This window comes from Struthio camelus, chromosome 4 (genome assembly GCF_040807025.1).
Source record: "Struthio camelus isolate bStrCam1 chromosome 4, bStrCam1.hap1, whole genome shotgun sequence".
Taxonomy (NCBI): Eukaryota; Metazoa; Chordata; class Aves; order Struthioniformes; family Struthionidae; genus Struthio; species Struthio camelus.
In genome coordinates, this window is record NC_090945.1 from 25957712 (window position 1) to 25976365 (window position 18654).

Consider the following 18654-nt stretch of genomic DNA (forward strand, 5'->3'; position numbering starts at 1 on the left):
GAGATCAGGCAGATAAACAAAAGCCGCTTGCACTACTACTCACTTCGAGGCCCTTGGAAACTGAGCTGAAGCCTGCTAAGTACTTGAACCCTAATTCTTCACTGAGGTAGAGACCCACGGGGCTTCTGACGTGTGTTGGTTATCTACAGGGCACAGTTCAAGCCTTTGCTCTGCAGCTCTATCAAGCTCTTGATCTATGGGAAAGCATGATTTTGCTCTCCAAGCAATTCTTTTTCCAAAAAGGAGCACTTCAGCTGCAGGTGTCAAGAGGGCAAAACAAAGCCAAGTGATTGATGCCCTGCTGCTTGTGAAAGAGGCCACACTAAGGCAGAGAGAGGTTCAGAATACAAGTCTCTCACAAAGCACGGAGGAAACGCTACCGCTGGCAGACAGTTGCTCTGTCAGAATCAAATACTCTTGACTACTAAAGAACAATTCAAGCAGGGAACTAAAAGAAACAAAACTGCTAGTTAGTTACGGCAGCTACCCCAGATGGGAGATGTAACTTCAAATTCTCCAAGCTGTTTCCCGCAGCCAAAAGAAGTAGCCTAGAGTCATGAGTTACTAGCTAGCTACATTCTCCCAGTAGCTCCTGCTGGCACTGTCCCACTCTGCATAAAGAATTAGGGAGGAGAGCAAGGATTCAAACCTGACCTCCCACACACCCGGCCCATCCGACTCCTCTCTGACGTGAACAGTTCTCCTTTACTCTGAGATTGGAGCACTTCTGCTATGTCTCAGTAAAGGCCTGAATAAGAAAGAACAAGAGGCCAGAACTGGGCACAGCTCCACATCCCTACACACCTAAATCTTCCTATAAATCTGCCTCTTGGTTTGAATACATTATTAACATTTTTACAAATGCTGCTATGTTCTGTAACATCATTTCATTAACAAGCCACAATTTTCTCCCTTTTATCAAAATAGTATTTCAACACAGCCTATTGATTACTGGGAGTTTTTTTTAAATCCTAACTTCAAAAAGCAATTCAGTAGGAAAAAAAATCAGCTACAGAATATATTTTCTCTTGGCATGGAGTGTTTTCTTTAAAGCCTGATATAGTTTGTTCTGCCTTTCCTTCTGTACATGCTCATGATATTGCAGACCCACTTAAGAGAAGAGGTACGTTCAGTAACCAGAGAATTATAGTGGCATCATTTATTTGTCTGTGCAGTTATACATCCTAAATATATAGGACTGAACTGCTGATCAATACCATGTTGAAAACTTACATAAAAGTAATGGAAACGTGTTGTAAAATCTACTACATACCTTTAAGGTGAGAAGTAGATACTCTTTGCTAGTGGAAAATTGCTTTTTGACCATTAGCTAGAACATGGTATGCAAGTACTTAACGCTTAGTTGGCTAGGGTTCTCAGACAGTATAGTGAGCGTGGCTTCTTTCAAGCCCATGGGCCCATGCCAATTTACACCTGGGCCCTTTTGCCTGTTGCAACACACTGTGGCTTACCCCTGCTTCCTATGAAAACCAGGGCATAAAGGGGTCATTTGCATTCCCATCGCAGCCTGGTCTGGAACGGAGGTAGACAACGCAGATTGAGCGTGAGGAAACGCTCCAAACGCAAAAAAAACAGACCGCACCTAAGCGACTGTGATAGTCCATCTTCAATAGGGAAGCAGAATTGCAAATAGTTGCTTCTCTCCTTGTGTGAATAAGGCTGTATTACCAATCAAGTACTAAATAACGATGAGATTGATTTAAAAAGAGTTTGATTTTTAAGCTTCCAAGACCATCTTTTCACGTTTCTCTCCACAATCGAAACTAGCAAAAAATACTTTATTTTGCAGTAAAAATAATTATTTTCAGTTCTCAAATAATTTAAGACCTTCTAAAGCTGAAGAAACGTGTAAATTACTGATTTCATAAAATGAAAAATCCAATCAAAAAAGTTGGCAATACTGCTTCACCAGTTACTTTTTGATTCTAGAGTCATTTATAATCCTGATTTTTACTGAATACTTTGCTGAATTCCATTTTGATTCTTTGTTACTTAGTTTATGTGATTTACCTTCGTAGCTGAATTGTTTGGATCTTCTTTACTGACTGGCTGGAGGAAACATTTTAAAAACATTTTAAACATTCCCAGCTCTTTCAAACTCTCCTCAAACTACGATTTCACGAGCTACAGCCCATGCACATTTCAATTTTCTCACCCCCATTTACACTTTTGCTTGTGCTGCAGCAACACTTGAAGGCTCCCTGGAGCTGACATGTGCCCCAGCAACGATGGGGCTGTACACATGTGAGCAAAAGACATAGCCCTAGCCCCAAATAACTTCAAATCTTGAAGGTATTTACTAGTTTTAGCACAGCTCTAACTTCACTGAGAAACTCTGATGCACTGTGTAGGAAATAACACAAGAAGACTGCATGTCACAATCGCGTCTTACCAAAAAATGAGTGGAACATATTATGACCCATGAAGGATAAATATCTCTTGCTGTGACTACTTTCTCTACATTGTGCAAGGCTGCTCTTGAAATTTTGGGGGAAAATTTAAAAAACAAGTTATGAAATAGATCTGAATGGTGCATGCCCACTGAAATGTGGGTACACACACTTGCACACAGTTCTTACCTTTCATGAATAAAATGAGGTTTTTTTTTGAAAACTACACTAAACTGAACAAGCGTCATATAACAGGTTTGAGTGCTAGTCTTCTGATTATTTAAAAACAACATTAAATGTCCACTTTGTTTATTTCAAAAGAGGTACGAAGTTTGCTCGAGCTTTCTATTAAAATGCACACTAGGAGAATCTTGTGAGTATTTTTCTAGTAACTTCCTGATTTTGGTACAACTTCCTTGAATTTGTACCAAAAATCACTCAGCTCACAATGCTACAAGTCTCTTCCAAAAACCTCTACCTGCCATGTTTACAGCATGATTAATCATAATTCAACCCCTTCAGCATCTGACAATCGTTATTTTTTCTACTGCTGAACCCGTTCTTTTGCATGCATACACATGCCAGTCCTACACTTGAGAAAGCCTCCAGCTAAGTGCCTGCTCCTTACACCAGGAGTTCTAGCTTCTGTCCCTTGCTCTGCCACAGAGGTCTTGGTCAGTGTGGATAAGTCACTTCAAGAAGCAATTGCCTCCCCTGGACAGCTGTGATACCCAGAAGCACAATTAGGGTCATCCACATTCTCTTAAACTCTTTCAGTGCAAGCATGCACAACAACAACAGGTTATAGGACCTGTAGCTCTGCACAGGGTATCAATAATAAAATCACTAGAGCATTGTATCCACTCAGGATGTATAGTTAATGACTAATGAAATCACATGTCATGCTGATTTTCACACCATAGTAATGTGTGGCACAATACAGTCTGATTAACCATGAGCTCCTTCACCACATTCAAGAAGGTGAGAATAAGACATTTCACTTTTATGTTATAAAACATTTCACTTTTATGCTGTCTGAATTTCTGAGTTTATTTTAACTTAGAGTTTTCAAAGGTAGCTAGGAAAGACAGGAGCCTAAATCCCATTAATATTAGGAGCATGCGCGTGCACAGACCTTCACCCTGCCCCAACTAATCTCACCAATTTGTATAAATTACCCCTGCATTCCCCGAAACCAAGGCACCACTCTGCTTTGCAAGTGTACGAGGGAAAGCTGCCCTCCCCATTCCTTTTTGATACAGGCAAGTATTTTAGAGTCTCTATTAGCAATACTTTAAAACTACTCAGTAACAGGAGGGAGTGATAAGGGCCAAAAGCTTTAAAGATGCAAGCAGCCTGAGCAGGCTTTAAGCAGATAGTCAACAAAACTTGCAGAACTGGAAGAAAACACTGGGGATCTCTGACTTACACCATTTGAGAATAGCTGAGCAACATCCCAAACCGCGTTCCAGTAAAGCTTTTATACTGCATGTACGATGCATTCTAAAGACATCCGATAAACTCCTCTCTTCAACTGTGTTCAGCGTAAGGATGAAAATATTTTGGGAAAAAAATGAAAAAAGAAGTCTGGGTCTTATCACCTACCTATGCAGGTCCTCCCATCGGGCCCTAGCTGCAATCCTGGAGAAGGACAGCGGCAGCGTACTTCCCCTTTCAGTACATCACAGCCATACTGACAGTTTGCCATTGAACAAGTAAGGGCACCTAGGGAAAAATAATTGCACATACTTAGATGAGGACTCTGATCCATACCAGAAAATCACAAAGAACTTCGGAGAATTAGGACGTAGTTAAATTATGATAAAAAACAGTGGGAAAATGCTTGTTGATTTTAATAGGTGCCCATTCAGGTCTTCGAATGGCAAGTACACACGTAGTAAATTTTTTCTTTCCAATAATTGCATTTATAAGAAAAAAAAATACAATTGTAGCAAGTTGTGTTATGAAATGCAATCCTCACGAGGAAAATAAATTCCAGCACGTGCTATAAACCCTCCAGGGCAGTACTGCCATTTTAAAATAGCACCTTTAATAAAGGTCATTTCTTTCTCCTTCCCTCTGTCCAGACACTCAAAATACCCACTTTTATAGGGGAGAGAAGGAACCTGATCTCCAGAAAGATCACAGTACAGTTTTGTACCGGTCAAACAACCAACATCTGCAGCTTTCACGACTTTATATTTATATAGACATAGTACTGCAGAATTGCAGGTGTCTTGCTGCTGTGAAAACTGCAAACCCTTGTCCCCAAAGGCCAATTAACAGTGATTTACAGCACTGGAGAATGTCTCTGGAGAAGCTAGCAATAAAACTAATAAAATCAAAATATTTGCTCTTGTTTTGTTTAGCCTAATTTCGTTAGAACAAAGCAGCTCATTTTGTGCAATTGCCTGATTTCCAGCAGAATTTACTTTTACTCTGGGACTCATCTTCATTTCATACACGTTTCCTAGGGAACCCTGAGCAGTAACACAGGGATACCAGAGAGGAGGTTTGAAAAAAGAAAGCAACAAGCCTTGACGTACTAGAGCACGTTCCATCTGGCATGAGCATGTAGCCATTCAGACAGTAGCACTTGTAGCTGCCATAGGTATTCATGCATCGGTGTTTGCATGGCCGGGGCTTTAGTCCACACTCATTTAGATCTGAAAAGAAGGGTACGAGGGGAGAAAGCGAGAAGAAAACATACAGAGTATTTGTGAAAATGCTAGCAGTTAAGAGTTCCTGATGAAAGAAGGAAAAATATGGCAATTAGCTTTTTATATACAGTCCAGCTCATCAGCAAGCGTCCAGAACGTCCTGCATGAAACCCTATTCCGTCCTCCTGCTGAGTGGAGTATTTTCTTCTATCTGTATCACAGATATCCCTTTCAGAAATAACAGCATTAGCACTCAATTATGTACTAGTAGAAGTTTCGTTAGGGAATACATCAGCTCAGACTGCTCACATCTTGCCACTATCCACATCAACCCCATGACCAGGATCAGTCAGAAACCTAGACTAGGAGAGGCAAAGAACGCACTACTGCTGCAAACACTGTCAAAGACCACGCTTCAAAATTAGTGGCAGAGGAAAGTAGGAAAGTTGATGCTGACCCACTGAAAACAGTCTAGTGGAAAAAACATGCTCCTTACCAGCTAGAGAATACTGAAAAAAGTACCTGACATCAGTGATATTTGTCAAGGATTAGCCATGAAGGCTAATATTTCAGATTTACAATTTAATACACACACAGAACTCTTCACTGAAACTTAAAATACTCAGTCCACAATCTTAACATCAGTAGACAAGGCTTCTAACAAGAAGCAAAGATTGACCCCAGAATTCCTTCAGAATTCACTTCCAAGAACACACGCTGATTTTATCTGGGTAAACCAGAATAATCTGTTACTGAACATAGTCATTTGCTGTAGTTGTGCAGTAAAGACGACAATAATGAAGTTGAAAAGAATAAATCTATTCACAAATCCCGTCAGCAGGTAGTTTTATAACTGAATTACTAACTGAATTACTCATTTCTAATATTGCACAATGCCCTCAGGAGTTTTGTTACAGTAAAAGAGTGACTGTTATTTCCAGGAACTTTTCAAAGAGCCATCACTCCCTAACCAACACCCTAGAAAGGTAAGCCTTGCCTCCTAGCATTTACTAGGCACACAAACACAATAACTGCTCTATAAAATGCTGGCTGAGAAGGAGATGCATCCTCTTCACGGTCTAGATGTGAAAGGGTAGAGATAAGACATTAAAACAGAAAGACAGATGTACCTCCAGTTAGAATCAGGTCAGTATCACTGATTTTTTATGCACTCTAAGCAGCAATTTTAACAACAGTCCATGCTGAAATGGAAAGAGGAAAGTTGCATTTATTAGAAAGAGCAAGTCAGAGAGCATACTGGTTTTAGAAAGTTGCACACAGAATTCTCCACGTTTCTAGTATCTGGATTTTAAATTCACCTCGAAACATTGTAATCACTGATGTAATTCAAAAGCAGTCACAAGGATTTTGCTTGTATTTGTATGAAGCATTCTGATATGCCACTGCTGCTCCTGAGAGCTCCAAACAATCTATGGTTTTCTGAGCTGCTTTATTTTCGCCCTGCTGGAGACAAAGAACTGATGCGCTATAGACAGAACTGATGCAAACAACCAGCACTATACAGAGAGAAACCTGTCCCCTCCCAGAACCCTTCCCCTAACTGACGGATGTGAAGTTTTTTATTTTGTTTTCCAAGGCTTCAGGAAGTACAGCAGGTTTAGGGATAAGAATACTTCCTGCTCCTTGTGCTGGGAGAGGGCAGTGGGCAGGGATACCATTTTTGCTTTCTTCCTGCAGAAGGCTAAACAAGAATCTTCTAGTCTAGAGGGTTTGCTTAACTCCTAGAGAGGCGAGGAAGACCAGCTGAGTGACTTGAGTGAGAAAAGGTTGCCAAAAGGAGAAGGGTTGAAACTGTGGCTTACAAGAACAAGCTCTGAGTACAGAGAGCCTGACGGCCTTCTCCACACACTTCCTGCAGAACATGCATTGCAGAAAGAGCACCCCTTCTCACTCCCACTCTCCAGGAGTTTGAAGACATTTCTGGAGTTGCTAGGAGAATATATTAACTTCTCCCAGCAGCCATCAATGCCAAAATCGTAAGAATAAACAAGCTATGTCTGAGAGAAACATCTGTAGAAGAGAGGGACATTTTCTAAACGAACACACTGAGTTCACAGTAGAAGTGCTGACTGTTGACAGAATACATACATAGGTCAAATGGAAGAGCAGCAGATGATGCTCCCGGAGCAGGAAGGTAAGTTTAGAATGTGAAAACCTCTGCATAAAAGAAGTTTACGTAAAAAAAAAAATTCAATAATGAACGCTGGAGAGATGTGCATTTTGGAAGGCAAACTTCTGTAGGGCAAATTAAAAACACTGCTTTTTTTTTCTTCTGTAAAACTCATTAAAATTACAGTTCCTGACAGACATTATAATTTCACTAACAGATTACTGACACATTCAAAACTTTTGTTAAACAAATAAAGGTCATTGTTAAATTCAACAATGTTGTTAAAGTTTACTTACAATTCATAAAAGCATCTTCACTGAGCCCAACTGAATGACTATTTTGACAGGCAACAATAGTTTTGAATTTAAAGAGAAAGAAAGGTTCTTATTTTAAGTCTAAAATACCTGATTTTTTTCTGCTTTGTACAAAACCCACCACTTTACAAAATAACGGAGTTACATATAAAATACTTAACTAGAAGTAGGGCCAGAATAAGGAGCAGTAATACTGAATTTAAGCTGATAAGGTAGGATTTTAGTAGTGTATGTGTGATCCTCTATTGCTTGCATCCCATTGCATCTCAGCTAAGTTTAGATACTCCTGAAAATGCGACCTTTAAGAAGAACTCTCTCACTTATTTCCGGAGCTACTACCACAGATCCAAAGTGGAATAACATAATGATTTGTGACTGTTCTCAGTTTAAAACTTTCCATCCTGCATAAAGCATAGATTACATTATGAGCCTTAAATGACTGGATTCTTCCACAGAACTCTGCATAATACACCACCATTTGGTACAAAATATTTTTAGTACAGAAATGAAAGCTTTAGTGTTGATGAATAGATGTCTATCAGTAACATACACTGACACTAACCTCTTAAACAGCAGATGCAATGAACTGTATTAGTGTATCATACCACACACCTTGTTTGTTGAATTTTGACTGTATTTACTTATTTCTATTGTATCCACTTTATTCTATTTCTGTCTGTGAATAAATACTGTCACATCAGTGTTTGACTTCTCTGATTCAAATCTTAAAAAAATCATGCTGCGAGTAAAATGCCTGCATCTTTAAACAGTCCATTCTTTCTCTGGGCTAACAGAACAGAAAGCTAAGGTCACAAGGCATCAGAAACAGGCTATTAGCACAGCTCCATTCAAATCTACAACTCATGTGTCACGCAATTTCACTTTTGCCTTTGACATTAGCTATTAAGAGAAAGACGTTTTTAACCTTAGGGAGTCAGAATGAATGCTACTCTTTAGGAAAACAAGGATTAGGAATACCTTGGCTGCTTAAAAGCAAAGCCAGCCTCCAAACAGGTTAGATAAGTTAAAGCACACAGCTCAGGTCATCTTATTTTATTTTCCCCCAAATGCAGCTTCTCTGGTTCTCGTTTTCATCAGCGCAGACAGGCAAATCCTCAGAAACCACACAACAAGCAACACTCCGTTTCCTAGGAGGCATATTGTATGATTACTGGCAGGTCTTACTGGTTCTTCGTAAAGCCCTGCATCAATAGGCTGACAGCTCTCTTTACCTACCTACCTCCACGCTCCCATAATCTATAACAGCGTACTTTCCTCAGAAGAGTCCGAATGTACTGCATGTGGACTGGGGAAGCATTGAAACCGTCTCGCTGTTAATGTAATATATTGGCTTCAGATGTGTCTCTTTTGTTCTTTAAGTAAGGCCTGTTTTTTCAAGAACAGGTTCAGGCTAATGTTAGCAGTTAACAAGTCAACTATAGCAACATACCTCTTAAACATATGTTGGTTTAAAAAAGGTCAGGTTACTTACCCAAAGATATCAAGCGTGTATTTCAAAAGCCATCTATAGAAGGATCTCAGTATAAATGTCTACGCATCAAAAGAGGAAAGAAGGAAACAGCAGAAGTTTCCTCCAAAAAAGGAAAACTAAAGAGTATGAACTCAAAAGGTAGTAACACTTTTACATCCTTTTTTTGTTGTAATAGAGTATCATCATTCCTTCTAGTGACTTAGAATCTTACATTGGAACTTAAACTATAAAGCACAGCACTACTAAGAACTTTACAAATGTCCATTCACTATTTTGAAATTGATAATTTCACTGCTCAATCACTTAAATTCAAATGTTGCCTACAATTATACAGTCAATGCAAAATGAGCATCCTTAACTTCAAAATAACATAAGATAGTACTGTATATGAAAGCAGGCTGAAAGCTTTAGGTACTAAGGAAAGTAGGCCTGTAACATACGTGCAGGTTGCTGAGCACAAGTATTTTATTTTAAAAGAAAAGCAATGAAAATGTGCATGCAAGGGAAGGACAACAGCAGCATGCTGGCAAAACCGGATGTGACTTCTTTGACTACTGCGTGGATCTCACATGATCTTGGGTAATGACTGATGTTTGTGCGCACCTAACAATGGAGTGCGTTTTTCCTAGGATGATGCAGTACACTGTGCGGTTTTCTTTAATTAGCTTCCACAGACGACTCCAGCGCTCAAGTCCTTTCTGCCTACTAACTAACTTGGATCAAGCAACACAAAGGTCAAGTATTCAATACCAAATTTACCCAGACTGAGGTAATAGAAAGCCACTGACCAGAAACTAAGTTAAAAATTAAGCTGTTACCACCTACGCTATACAAAGTAGATCAGCTTTCATTCTCAGTTGTGTTCACACAACCACATTAAACTTGTTTATCGAGCAGATTTGTATCACCATACAAATTTTCTTCACAGTACTTAGATCTGATAAACCAACAGCTGCCAGATCCAGAAGTGAGCAATCCTCATTTTCTTCAACTTTCAGCTTTCTGTGAATTACAGTTTTGTCTTTATCTAACCTGATAGGCAACTTCCTTTGCTCTCAGTTTAGAAAGGAACTTAAAAATAAATAAAAAGCCATGCAAGCCCTGAAAAAATAACAGCAAGGTACAACAGTAAGTTCTGCGGATGTCAAGTCTTTCCAGAATATAGGCACACAGTATCTAGGAAATACAATCAGCTATTTGCTCTGCATGCCAATGACACTGCAGGCTCAGCTTTCACAGTGCAGCCATCAGTCCTCTAGTCCAACCCCTCTGCAAGACATTGCATCACTGTCTCAAGCCGTGCAGCCATCTGAAATAAAGGATCATCTCATCCCTTGAAGGTACATTTGCTGCCTGATGATCCAGGGGGCACAAAAGAAGTGGTGCACTGTTCTGACCAGGTAGACTTCTATATGGTTGCTCATCTTCACAGGATGGAAAGAAGGCATAATAAAAACCAAAATGAACAAATCTTTCTAATATACATTACTTTATCATCAAAAAAGAAAAAATAATCAGGTGCTGACAAGAACTGCCTTACAAAAAGAGACAGAAGTAAACTTTCACAAGATGTTCCTGGAACAAGAGTAGGTAACAAGATAACAAGTTACAGGAGAGATGGCATATACTCTTTTATGTGAAGTCAACCTTTCCCAGCCACAGAATGCAACCTGCATACACTTTAGACAACTAGCAAAAACTGTAAGTTTTCAACTATTTGTATTTGTCAGTGAACACAGATTTTATTGAAGAGCAAGTATCAGTTTTCTGATACACACATTTTGAAAGAATTTGAAGTTACACTGTGATCACCATGAATTAGAGAACTGGCAAAAAGGTACTTTCTTTCAGAACACTCAGTAATTTTTTTTAACTGGTTGCAGCTGTAAACTTGGGCTCAAAGAGCTAAATCACTAGTGAGATTTGAATGCATTTAGGAGAGCACATGGTTACCTCCTGTGCAAAGCCACTGCAATTTAGTTGCTGGTGCTAGAGATATAGTAAGAGAGAGAGAGCATCAGCTAATCCTGCTTTCTGTGAGTGACCTAAAGCAAGGTCTAGCTTGCCACTGGCACTACAGCGCCCCTGGAAAAGGACTAACGTCCAGGCATCATCACACAATTGAAGTTCAACAGTTCAGCTGCGAAGCTGGGTTGCTGTCTTGGCCTGATCCATGGAATACGGTTTGATCCACAGGGTCCCTAAACAGATGAGATGTAAAGCTTATTTAACAGCACTCGTACTCAAAGAACGCCTTTCACCAGGAATCCAAGCACGCTTCACAGCCCAGTACCATTCACGCAGCCCAGAAAGACTTCCACTTCTGCAAGGGGACTCCAATGTCTCTTCTGCCAGCACCATTACTTTCTGTTATTACTAACACTAACTATTATTCTAGAACAGAAGCAAGAAAGATCTCCGATGGATTGAACAGGACAGCTGCTATATATTAAGATATAATATAGGCTGCACTTATCCTGTATGGTAAGTGTGCTTCATGGGATGCCCCACAGATCTAATGTAATCTCTGTACTTGAGATGGGGGATGGCTGGACCATGCTGTGGCTCTCTTCCCACCCATACATCTAGATTTCCTTCCAGCAAAAGCAGGGCTCTGCATGAACCATGAACATTCAGATCTCATCCTAACGTGGCATTAGCACATGGCAAGGGTGCACACCCTGACCCTAGGAACAGCTCGAGGGTCTCAGCATATAAGGTAGCACAGATATAGCTCTAATCACTTAAAACGATGTACGTTTTGGCCACTACGGTCTGCAGGCAACTCAGGCACATCTGCCATGGCAACTTTGTCACTGACACCACGCAAGAACGTTTGGTCAATACTGCCTAAAAGGTTGACTTTAATCATTTTCCACCATGTTCTTTTTCCCTCTTCAGCACTTCTTTGAAAGTGAATTGTTTAGTTCTAGACACTGCAGTATTCAGCAATTTGCACAACATATATTTGATATTATTACAGTAATTAATGTATATAACTGTTGCATATACGTGTAACAACCGTTAGTTCGCTGAACTATTTTCTAGAAAAGTTCCAGACTGACCAAAACAGGTGTAGAATAAGACAGTCCAGAGTGAAGGGAAAAGGAGAAAGGATAATTTGAGAGATGACAGAGTGAGACACAAAACAAAACTGAAAAACACAACATTTATTTCCATATCATTTTGGGATGGATTAGCAAATCTGAAAATAAATATTTATATATTTTAAAGAAAATAATTCACTTCAAAATCAACGTGTCAAAAGAAGGTTAGGAAAAAACACCAGAGAATACATTTTTAGATAGCAGCTTAGCTCTAACTTTGGCAGATTTGTCTGTCATACTTCCTCAGCATTCTCAGAAAACATTTATGAACGTTTTCTGTATGCTGGGACTACTGGAAAGAAAACAGCCTTAATGGGACATCTCTATATGTGAACATGTCTTAGGCATCAAAAGCTAATAAACTCTGTATTATAATTCTGTTTTATACTGTACGTTCTTTATATCACTACATGTTTTGGAGGTCAAGTTTTGGCAGAAAAAAAAAAAGAAAGCTACCTATGATAATTTATTAAGAGAACACTTCACCTTTCCAACTTTTAATTTACACATTACAACTTTTTGCTAGCTAACTCATTCAACATTACAAACACAGAAAGAAGAGTGCAGGAATGAAATTGTTTCTAATTAAACATATATTACTTCACTATCCAAACCTAAGAATTGTTACTCAGCTATGAAATAGCAATCCTAACCACAAGATTTAAATTATTTAATCCGGATTCAGAAAAGCATGTAAATACATACTTCACACGAATCCCATTGACTACTTCTGAATGAAAGCAAATATTCTCCTTGTATCAGTCCACTGGAGATGTCATTCTCCCTACAAATGTAAATCTCAATATTGAAATAGCTGCAGCAGGAAAAGACCTGGTATTTCAGTTCATTACCTATGACTGCAGGCAACATACACAACCTTGCGATGAATACTACACACTTGTGAAGAATTAGCAACGTAAGAGGAAATTAACATTCCTAGGCAAGACACAATTAGCACTTCTTTTTGAGTTGCAAAATACTTCTTGTGATTTCACAAAGAAGTTCTCTTTCCTAGATTTACCTTGGTTGCAGGTTTTTCCAGTGTATCCTGGGTGGCACTTACACTTGTTTGGTCCAATGCATTCACCATGTTTGCATCCTGGCTGGCATATAGCTGCAAATGGAAAAACACTCATTACTCTTCTATTCTTGTCATGGCTGATGGCACATTACTTTCAAATTAATGACAAAAACCTAACACGTAAGTGGTACTACGTTCCTCCCTTAAGCATTGTTACATGTTTCAAATAGTACTGTTCAAACAACAGGTACACTTTCAAAAATAGGCACCACCCCAATACACATGGAAAGAATGAGCCATCCACCAGTATTCTATTTCTGTATAATAGTACACTGTGCTGTTTCTGGAATATTAAACGCTTGCAGTACCTGATCAGCAAGCACACAGCAGGCCTCCTCTAACTCTATCTATATAAGTACTATGCTTCAGGTCTCATAAGTTTGGTACGGCTGGAACATGCCCTACCTCTATAGGAAACGTGTACATCCATCCGTGCCATAGCTGACATATGAACAAAGCCATAGTTCAATCACTGATAAGCAGCAACACAGTTCCTACCGTTCACAGATTTCCTCTACTATATTTTAAGACAATGACATTTTTTACCCCCCATTAGGAAATGTTCTGGCTGAATGTATCCCTTTCAGGTGCTGGGATTCTGGCATGGGAATGACATTTATTTTTTCCTTTCTGGAAAAAAGGAGTGGGTAAAAGCAAAAGTAACACTGCAATATGCTACTTTATCACTGCACCCGTCCAAGACACTTCTATTCAGAACATTTCAAGTATATATCTTCAAAACTGCTGTACAAATATAGCTGAAGAATGTGATGTTCTATTCTGCTTCCAGAACCGAACTTGCCAAGTAATTTCTAATTCCCCAATTGGAGCATAACTACAGAACTCTAAGAAATAATAGTTATGAAGCCATTTTTGGTGCCTCTCTTACTTCAAACACAAATCAAATGCATAAAACAAGCTTTTAAAACTTCAATAAGAAATTACTTTTGAAGAAATACAATTCCAAGTCCAAAACTTCAATAATAAAACAAACATTGCTTTTGAAGAAACATAAGTTCAAGAATTTATTCCAACTGACCTACAATTAGCTAATAGGAATATTTTCAGAGTGCTAAGAATCCTGCATAACTCTGGAAAACATTTCACAGTTGAAACAATTTTAAATAGACATTGCCACATATTTTTATTATAGAGTCTTCCTATTACTGAACATATTGTTTTAGCCTACTGGAAAACTGAAATATTTACTATGCTCTAAACTGATGCTTATCATGATATATGACAAAATGCTGACGTAAAATGCTGGTGAGCTTACCGTTTAAGCAAGACAGATAAAAACCAGAGAGAAATCAGAGAGTGGCATAACTTGGATACCCTGCAGTTAGGATTTATTATTTATCCTTGCTTTAAGTTCATTTTGTAAAACAATGGTATCATTTGGAAATTGTGAAGTAACTAACTAAATTCAGCTGTAATTTTAACGACTCTGACAGCCGTCTATATCATAAAACTGGATGTATTAAGGATCTAATTTAAGTGAAATCTGTCAGAAGGCACTCACAAATGGAGCCTGCATTCTAGCACAAGTTGTTCTACAGGGCTGAAGTAAATAAAATTAAAATTCAAATAAGAGATTAGTTTTTCTTTTGGTTGGGAAAGAAATATGCAATTACATCTCTGATGTTCTACAACCTTTTTCATAAGATTCAAAGAATTCAGAATTAGCAATTCCCATAACTGCATCCACGGAAGGAACTGTAGCATAGAAAGAGGTTGTTCCATTTAAGTTTTAGGACTGAGTTTGCCCTCTACTATCAGGACATCTTTCTGTACATATATGTATGTACATTTTATGTATATGGCCAGTGTACTCTCTGAGAATATGAGACCTTCTTTTTAATGCATGGCACTGCTCTTGATGGCTCCTCCTAACAAGCTGGTGCAGTCTCTTTCCTAAAACTTTCTTTTTATATTTTAAAAGGCAATACAGACAGGTGTTTTTAGTTAATGCAAGATGCTTTCCCTATAAACATCGCCCGGAAACAAAGAAAGCATTCAGAATTACAGAAATATCTTTCATTTTGTTGGGGAAGGGGCTGCTTAGACTACTAAAAAGAATGTTTCAAAAAGCATGCCCCTGAGCAATGACTGCATAGATTTGATTGAAAAGCAGCTGATGCCTCATGAAAAACTTCCAGAGTCTTCCACTAGAACACGATAACCTCCTCTCTTTTTAATCACTGTCACAAACAGGAAAAAAAGATCTTTGCTACATAAGACCTCATTATACACTGCGACTCTTAACTCCATAGGCAAAACTCCAGCTTGGGGGTGATGATGGCAAAATGAAGACAATTGAACCAACTTCATTCAGTCTTTGAATTGAAGAAATGAGAAAAAATGAAAGAAGAAATGACCTAGTCCCATACACCTCAATCAACTTAGCCCCATAGTACACCTGCAGTCATTTGGTGTCTTGTATGGTATACAGGTAAAGGACAAGAGAAAGGTTAAGTCTTGATTTAGGCCGTCTCCCAAGTACTAAAATATAATTCAGTGCACTTAAGTTGCATCACAGATGTATCTTTTGCCTGTTTTCAAAAGTCTCCAGTGAAGGAGACTTCAGTGCCTCAAAAGTCTACCGCTTAAGAATCCCTGCTTTTATGATTAATGAACTTTCTGTGAAAGTTTCCTGGAAAACCAGTGCCCATAAAGTCAAAGATAATATAAAATGTCATTTTGCACATTAAGCGGGTATTTGGAAACCCATATTTGCTGCCAAACAACAAAGAACATAGAACGTAGTCTGTGTATCTCAGCTACTTAAATATTCTGTATCTTATTTATACATAACAGCTGAAATTCAATACAGTGTTATGACTGAGAATTAATATACAAAAAAAGAGAAGCATTTAGCAGTAAGCTTCACAACATCTGTAATTCTGCTAACACTACAAACGCATTTTATATCATTTCCTATCAGGAACCAAGCCACTCTCACCGAGCAATGGGTATGTCTTCCCATTTGTTTTAATGAAGATTTGTAGGGTGCTCAGGATTTTTAAGTAATACGTCGCGTTCAGCCAAGTCTGTGCACGTGGCTTGCATTCCACTGGCTACATCTATATTGCCTTTTCCACTGCACCTCTGCCAGGCCCAGAGAGGTGGCCTAGCTCACATTCCGTCATCTCCAGGATGCAAATAATCCTTTCTTCTCAGCTGGCTTTCCTTGCCAAAGGGACTAATAGATTCACTCCACGCTGGACCTCCAGGAGTGACCTCACACATGCTGTGTGGATAATGAACAGGTGAAAGAGGTGCAGAACCTAAGTGGCAGCAAAGATACACTCCTGCCTTCTAAAGGGTTCCATGTGAGTAAGATCAACAATGACATCTGGGTATAAAAATAAACTTGACCCTGAATTCCAGCTTTTTAATAGCAGGCAGTTATTTCAGTCATTCGGCATGTCTCTAGACTGCGTGGCGAGGGTTAAATTTCGTCTGTTGATTTCAGTGGGTTTTTCGTTTAATTTTCCACTCAACTTATTTTCTTACAAAATTCCAAACACTCCTGGCTCTCATATGAACACACTGAGTATATTCACTTCTTAATACAATTAGTAAGTAAATGAAAGAAAATGTCTCCCAATTAATATTCTCTGCATCCTGACAATAAAAAAGCTCCCCCACAACCAACCATAATAAAACAAATGGAACATAATTTCCCTCAGAACAACTCACATTTACGACGACTGTTTAAAAATGACTGAAATAAGCCTAGTCCACGTAGGGACTTTTGACTGCTACATGACACTTTTTTTTTTTTTAACTAGACAAGGAAGAAATGTAGACACTGGAGAGTGACACCAGACTGAAAAAGTCACACTCTTACAGACTTATGACATTGTCTTAAGACAATGAAGTTCAAAAGCCAAGAGTCTGGGAAGGTTGCCAAAAAGAAACAAACTTTCTACTCTTTATAGAGTAATTTTGTATAAATAAAAGTTAAGAGCACCTAAGTACACTTGTTCTAGAGACTAGCTTGCCACCAAACAGAAGATTCCTTATTTACTGTTGTATTAACGTCGACAAAAAGCTATAATTTCTCCCAGGATTCCTTTCTGAAAGGACTGAAATAGGCATCCTCATAGTATAGTGAAGCAGATTAAAACAGAAGGCTATTCTAAGCACAGCTATCCTGCTAATTAGTCAACTGCTACTTATCTATCTAGGCCATAAACTAACCTACAGCTAAGCTTCCCATTTCACTTGATGCCCAGTTCATTCAGGAGATATGAGAAAATAAACACTGATCTCATGATCATTCATTCCTGTCTGCTTTTTTTAAATTATTACTCTAGGACAGATGCAAAGAGATGCCCTCTCTCTTATTCCCACTGACTTCAATGGGACTTACGGAGGTATACAGCTTTTTATTCGGCCATAAACGTAACAGAGTACCTATTTTGAAGATTGGCAAGAACTCCCTTTTCCCCCAAAATAAGATGATAAATACCACATTTTAAGTTTCACTTAAACTTCAGGACAAATTAAATTTCCTGTAAAAATAATACAGGGAATTGAAACATGAGAAAGAGAGTGGTTTGAGTTAGGGTTTTTTCAAGTGTGGGAGAAAGAGAAGTTGTAGTAAAAAACACACACTGTCAGCCTGTGTTAACTTGTGTAAAAGCTAAAAGCCACCCATCCAGCCACTACTAACAGCTGATGCTGCCTAAGCATGACTAAATCGTTCTGAATTACTGTTGTTTAATTGCTGCATAAATTCAATCGAATGAAAAATTCATTCAATTAATTCATTGTGGGTCTACAAATGGGTTGAGTTTTTTTTTCCTTCCATTTCACCTGTATTTTCTCCCTCCACACAATCCCCTCAAAACTACTCTGGAAGCTCCCCTCAGGCTTTTGTCAGTTCAATTGTGCTAAACTGCCTACCTTTTGAGGGCATCAGCCACTACCATGTGCTGTCACCTCTATTCCCATCTAAAATTTTAACCTTAATGATTTACTGTTTGATTACCACGCACTGTTTGGTGGAGTCCTAATTAGATTACTGCACTGCCTGCCCACCTAAACGCTCTTTTTTAACTGTGGCCAACGATGGATATTCCACTGCTTGCTAGTGGGGTATCTCTACTAATGTAATTCTTATTTGGTTCTCCAATAATTCCAGCTATGTCTTCTGTCAATTCAGCCTTGAGCATAATTCCTTGAGGACATACCCAGATCTTGCATCTTTTTCTCTGCTTTGTCTCTTCTCTCAATTTCTACTTCTTAATAAAGCTATTTTGTATTCCATGTACTTGCTTTCTTACACGAGATCCACAAGAGGGTTCAACTGAAAAAAGCTGCCCTCAAAGTTTAGTCGCTCTTTCTGCATCCCCCACTCAAATCTGTCTCAAAACGACAGATTGCAGATGTTCAACCTGCCCTTGAACTTCTATTTTCGCCTCTCTGAAGTCTAAAAATATCCATAGGA

General features: G+C 38.8%; 1 protein-coding gene across 10 annotated transcripts in view; it reads right to left on the bottom strand.

Annotated features, from left to right (window-relative positions):
• The window catches only part of NPNT (nephronectin), a 54522-nt gene that overhangs the window by 23810 nt on the left and 12058 nt on the right, over positions 1-18654 (bottom strand). For all 10 annotated transcript variants that reach the window (XR_011140885.1, XR_011140883.1, XR_011140884.1 and 7 more), the window contains 3 exons: positions 13137-13229; positions 4958-5077; positions 4017-4136 (listed from right to left, as the gene is read on the bottom strand). Coding sequence is in view for 7 of the 10 variants with exons in the window: in XM_068941942.1 (XP_068798043.1) it covers positions 4017-4136; positions 4958-5077; positions 13137-13229 (333 nt within the window). In the remaining 3 variants the exon portion in view is untranslated. The remainder of the gene's footprint in view (positions 1-4016; positions 4137-4957; positions 5078-13136; positions 13230-18654) is intronic.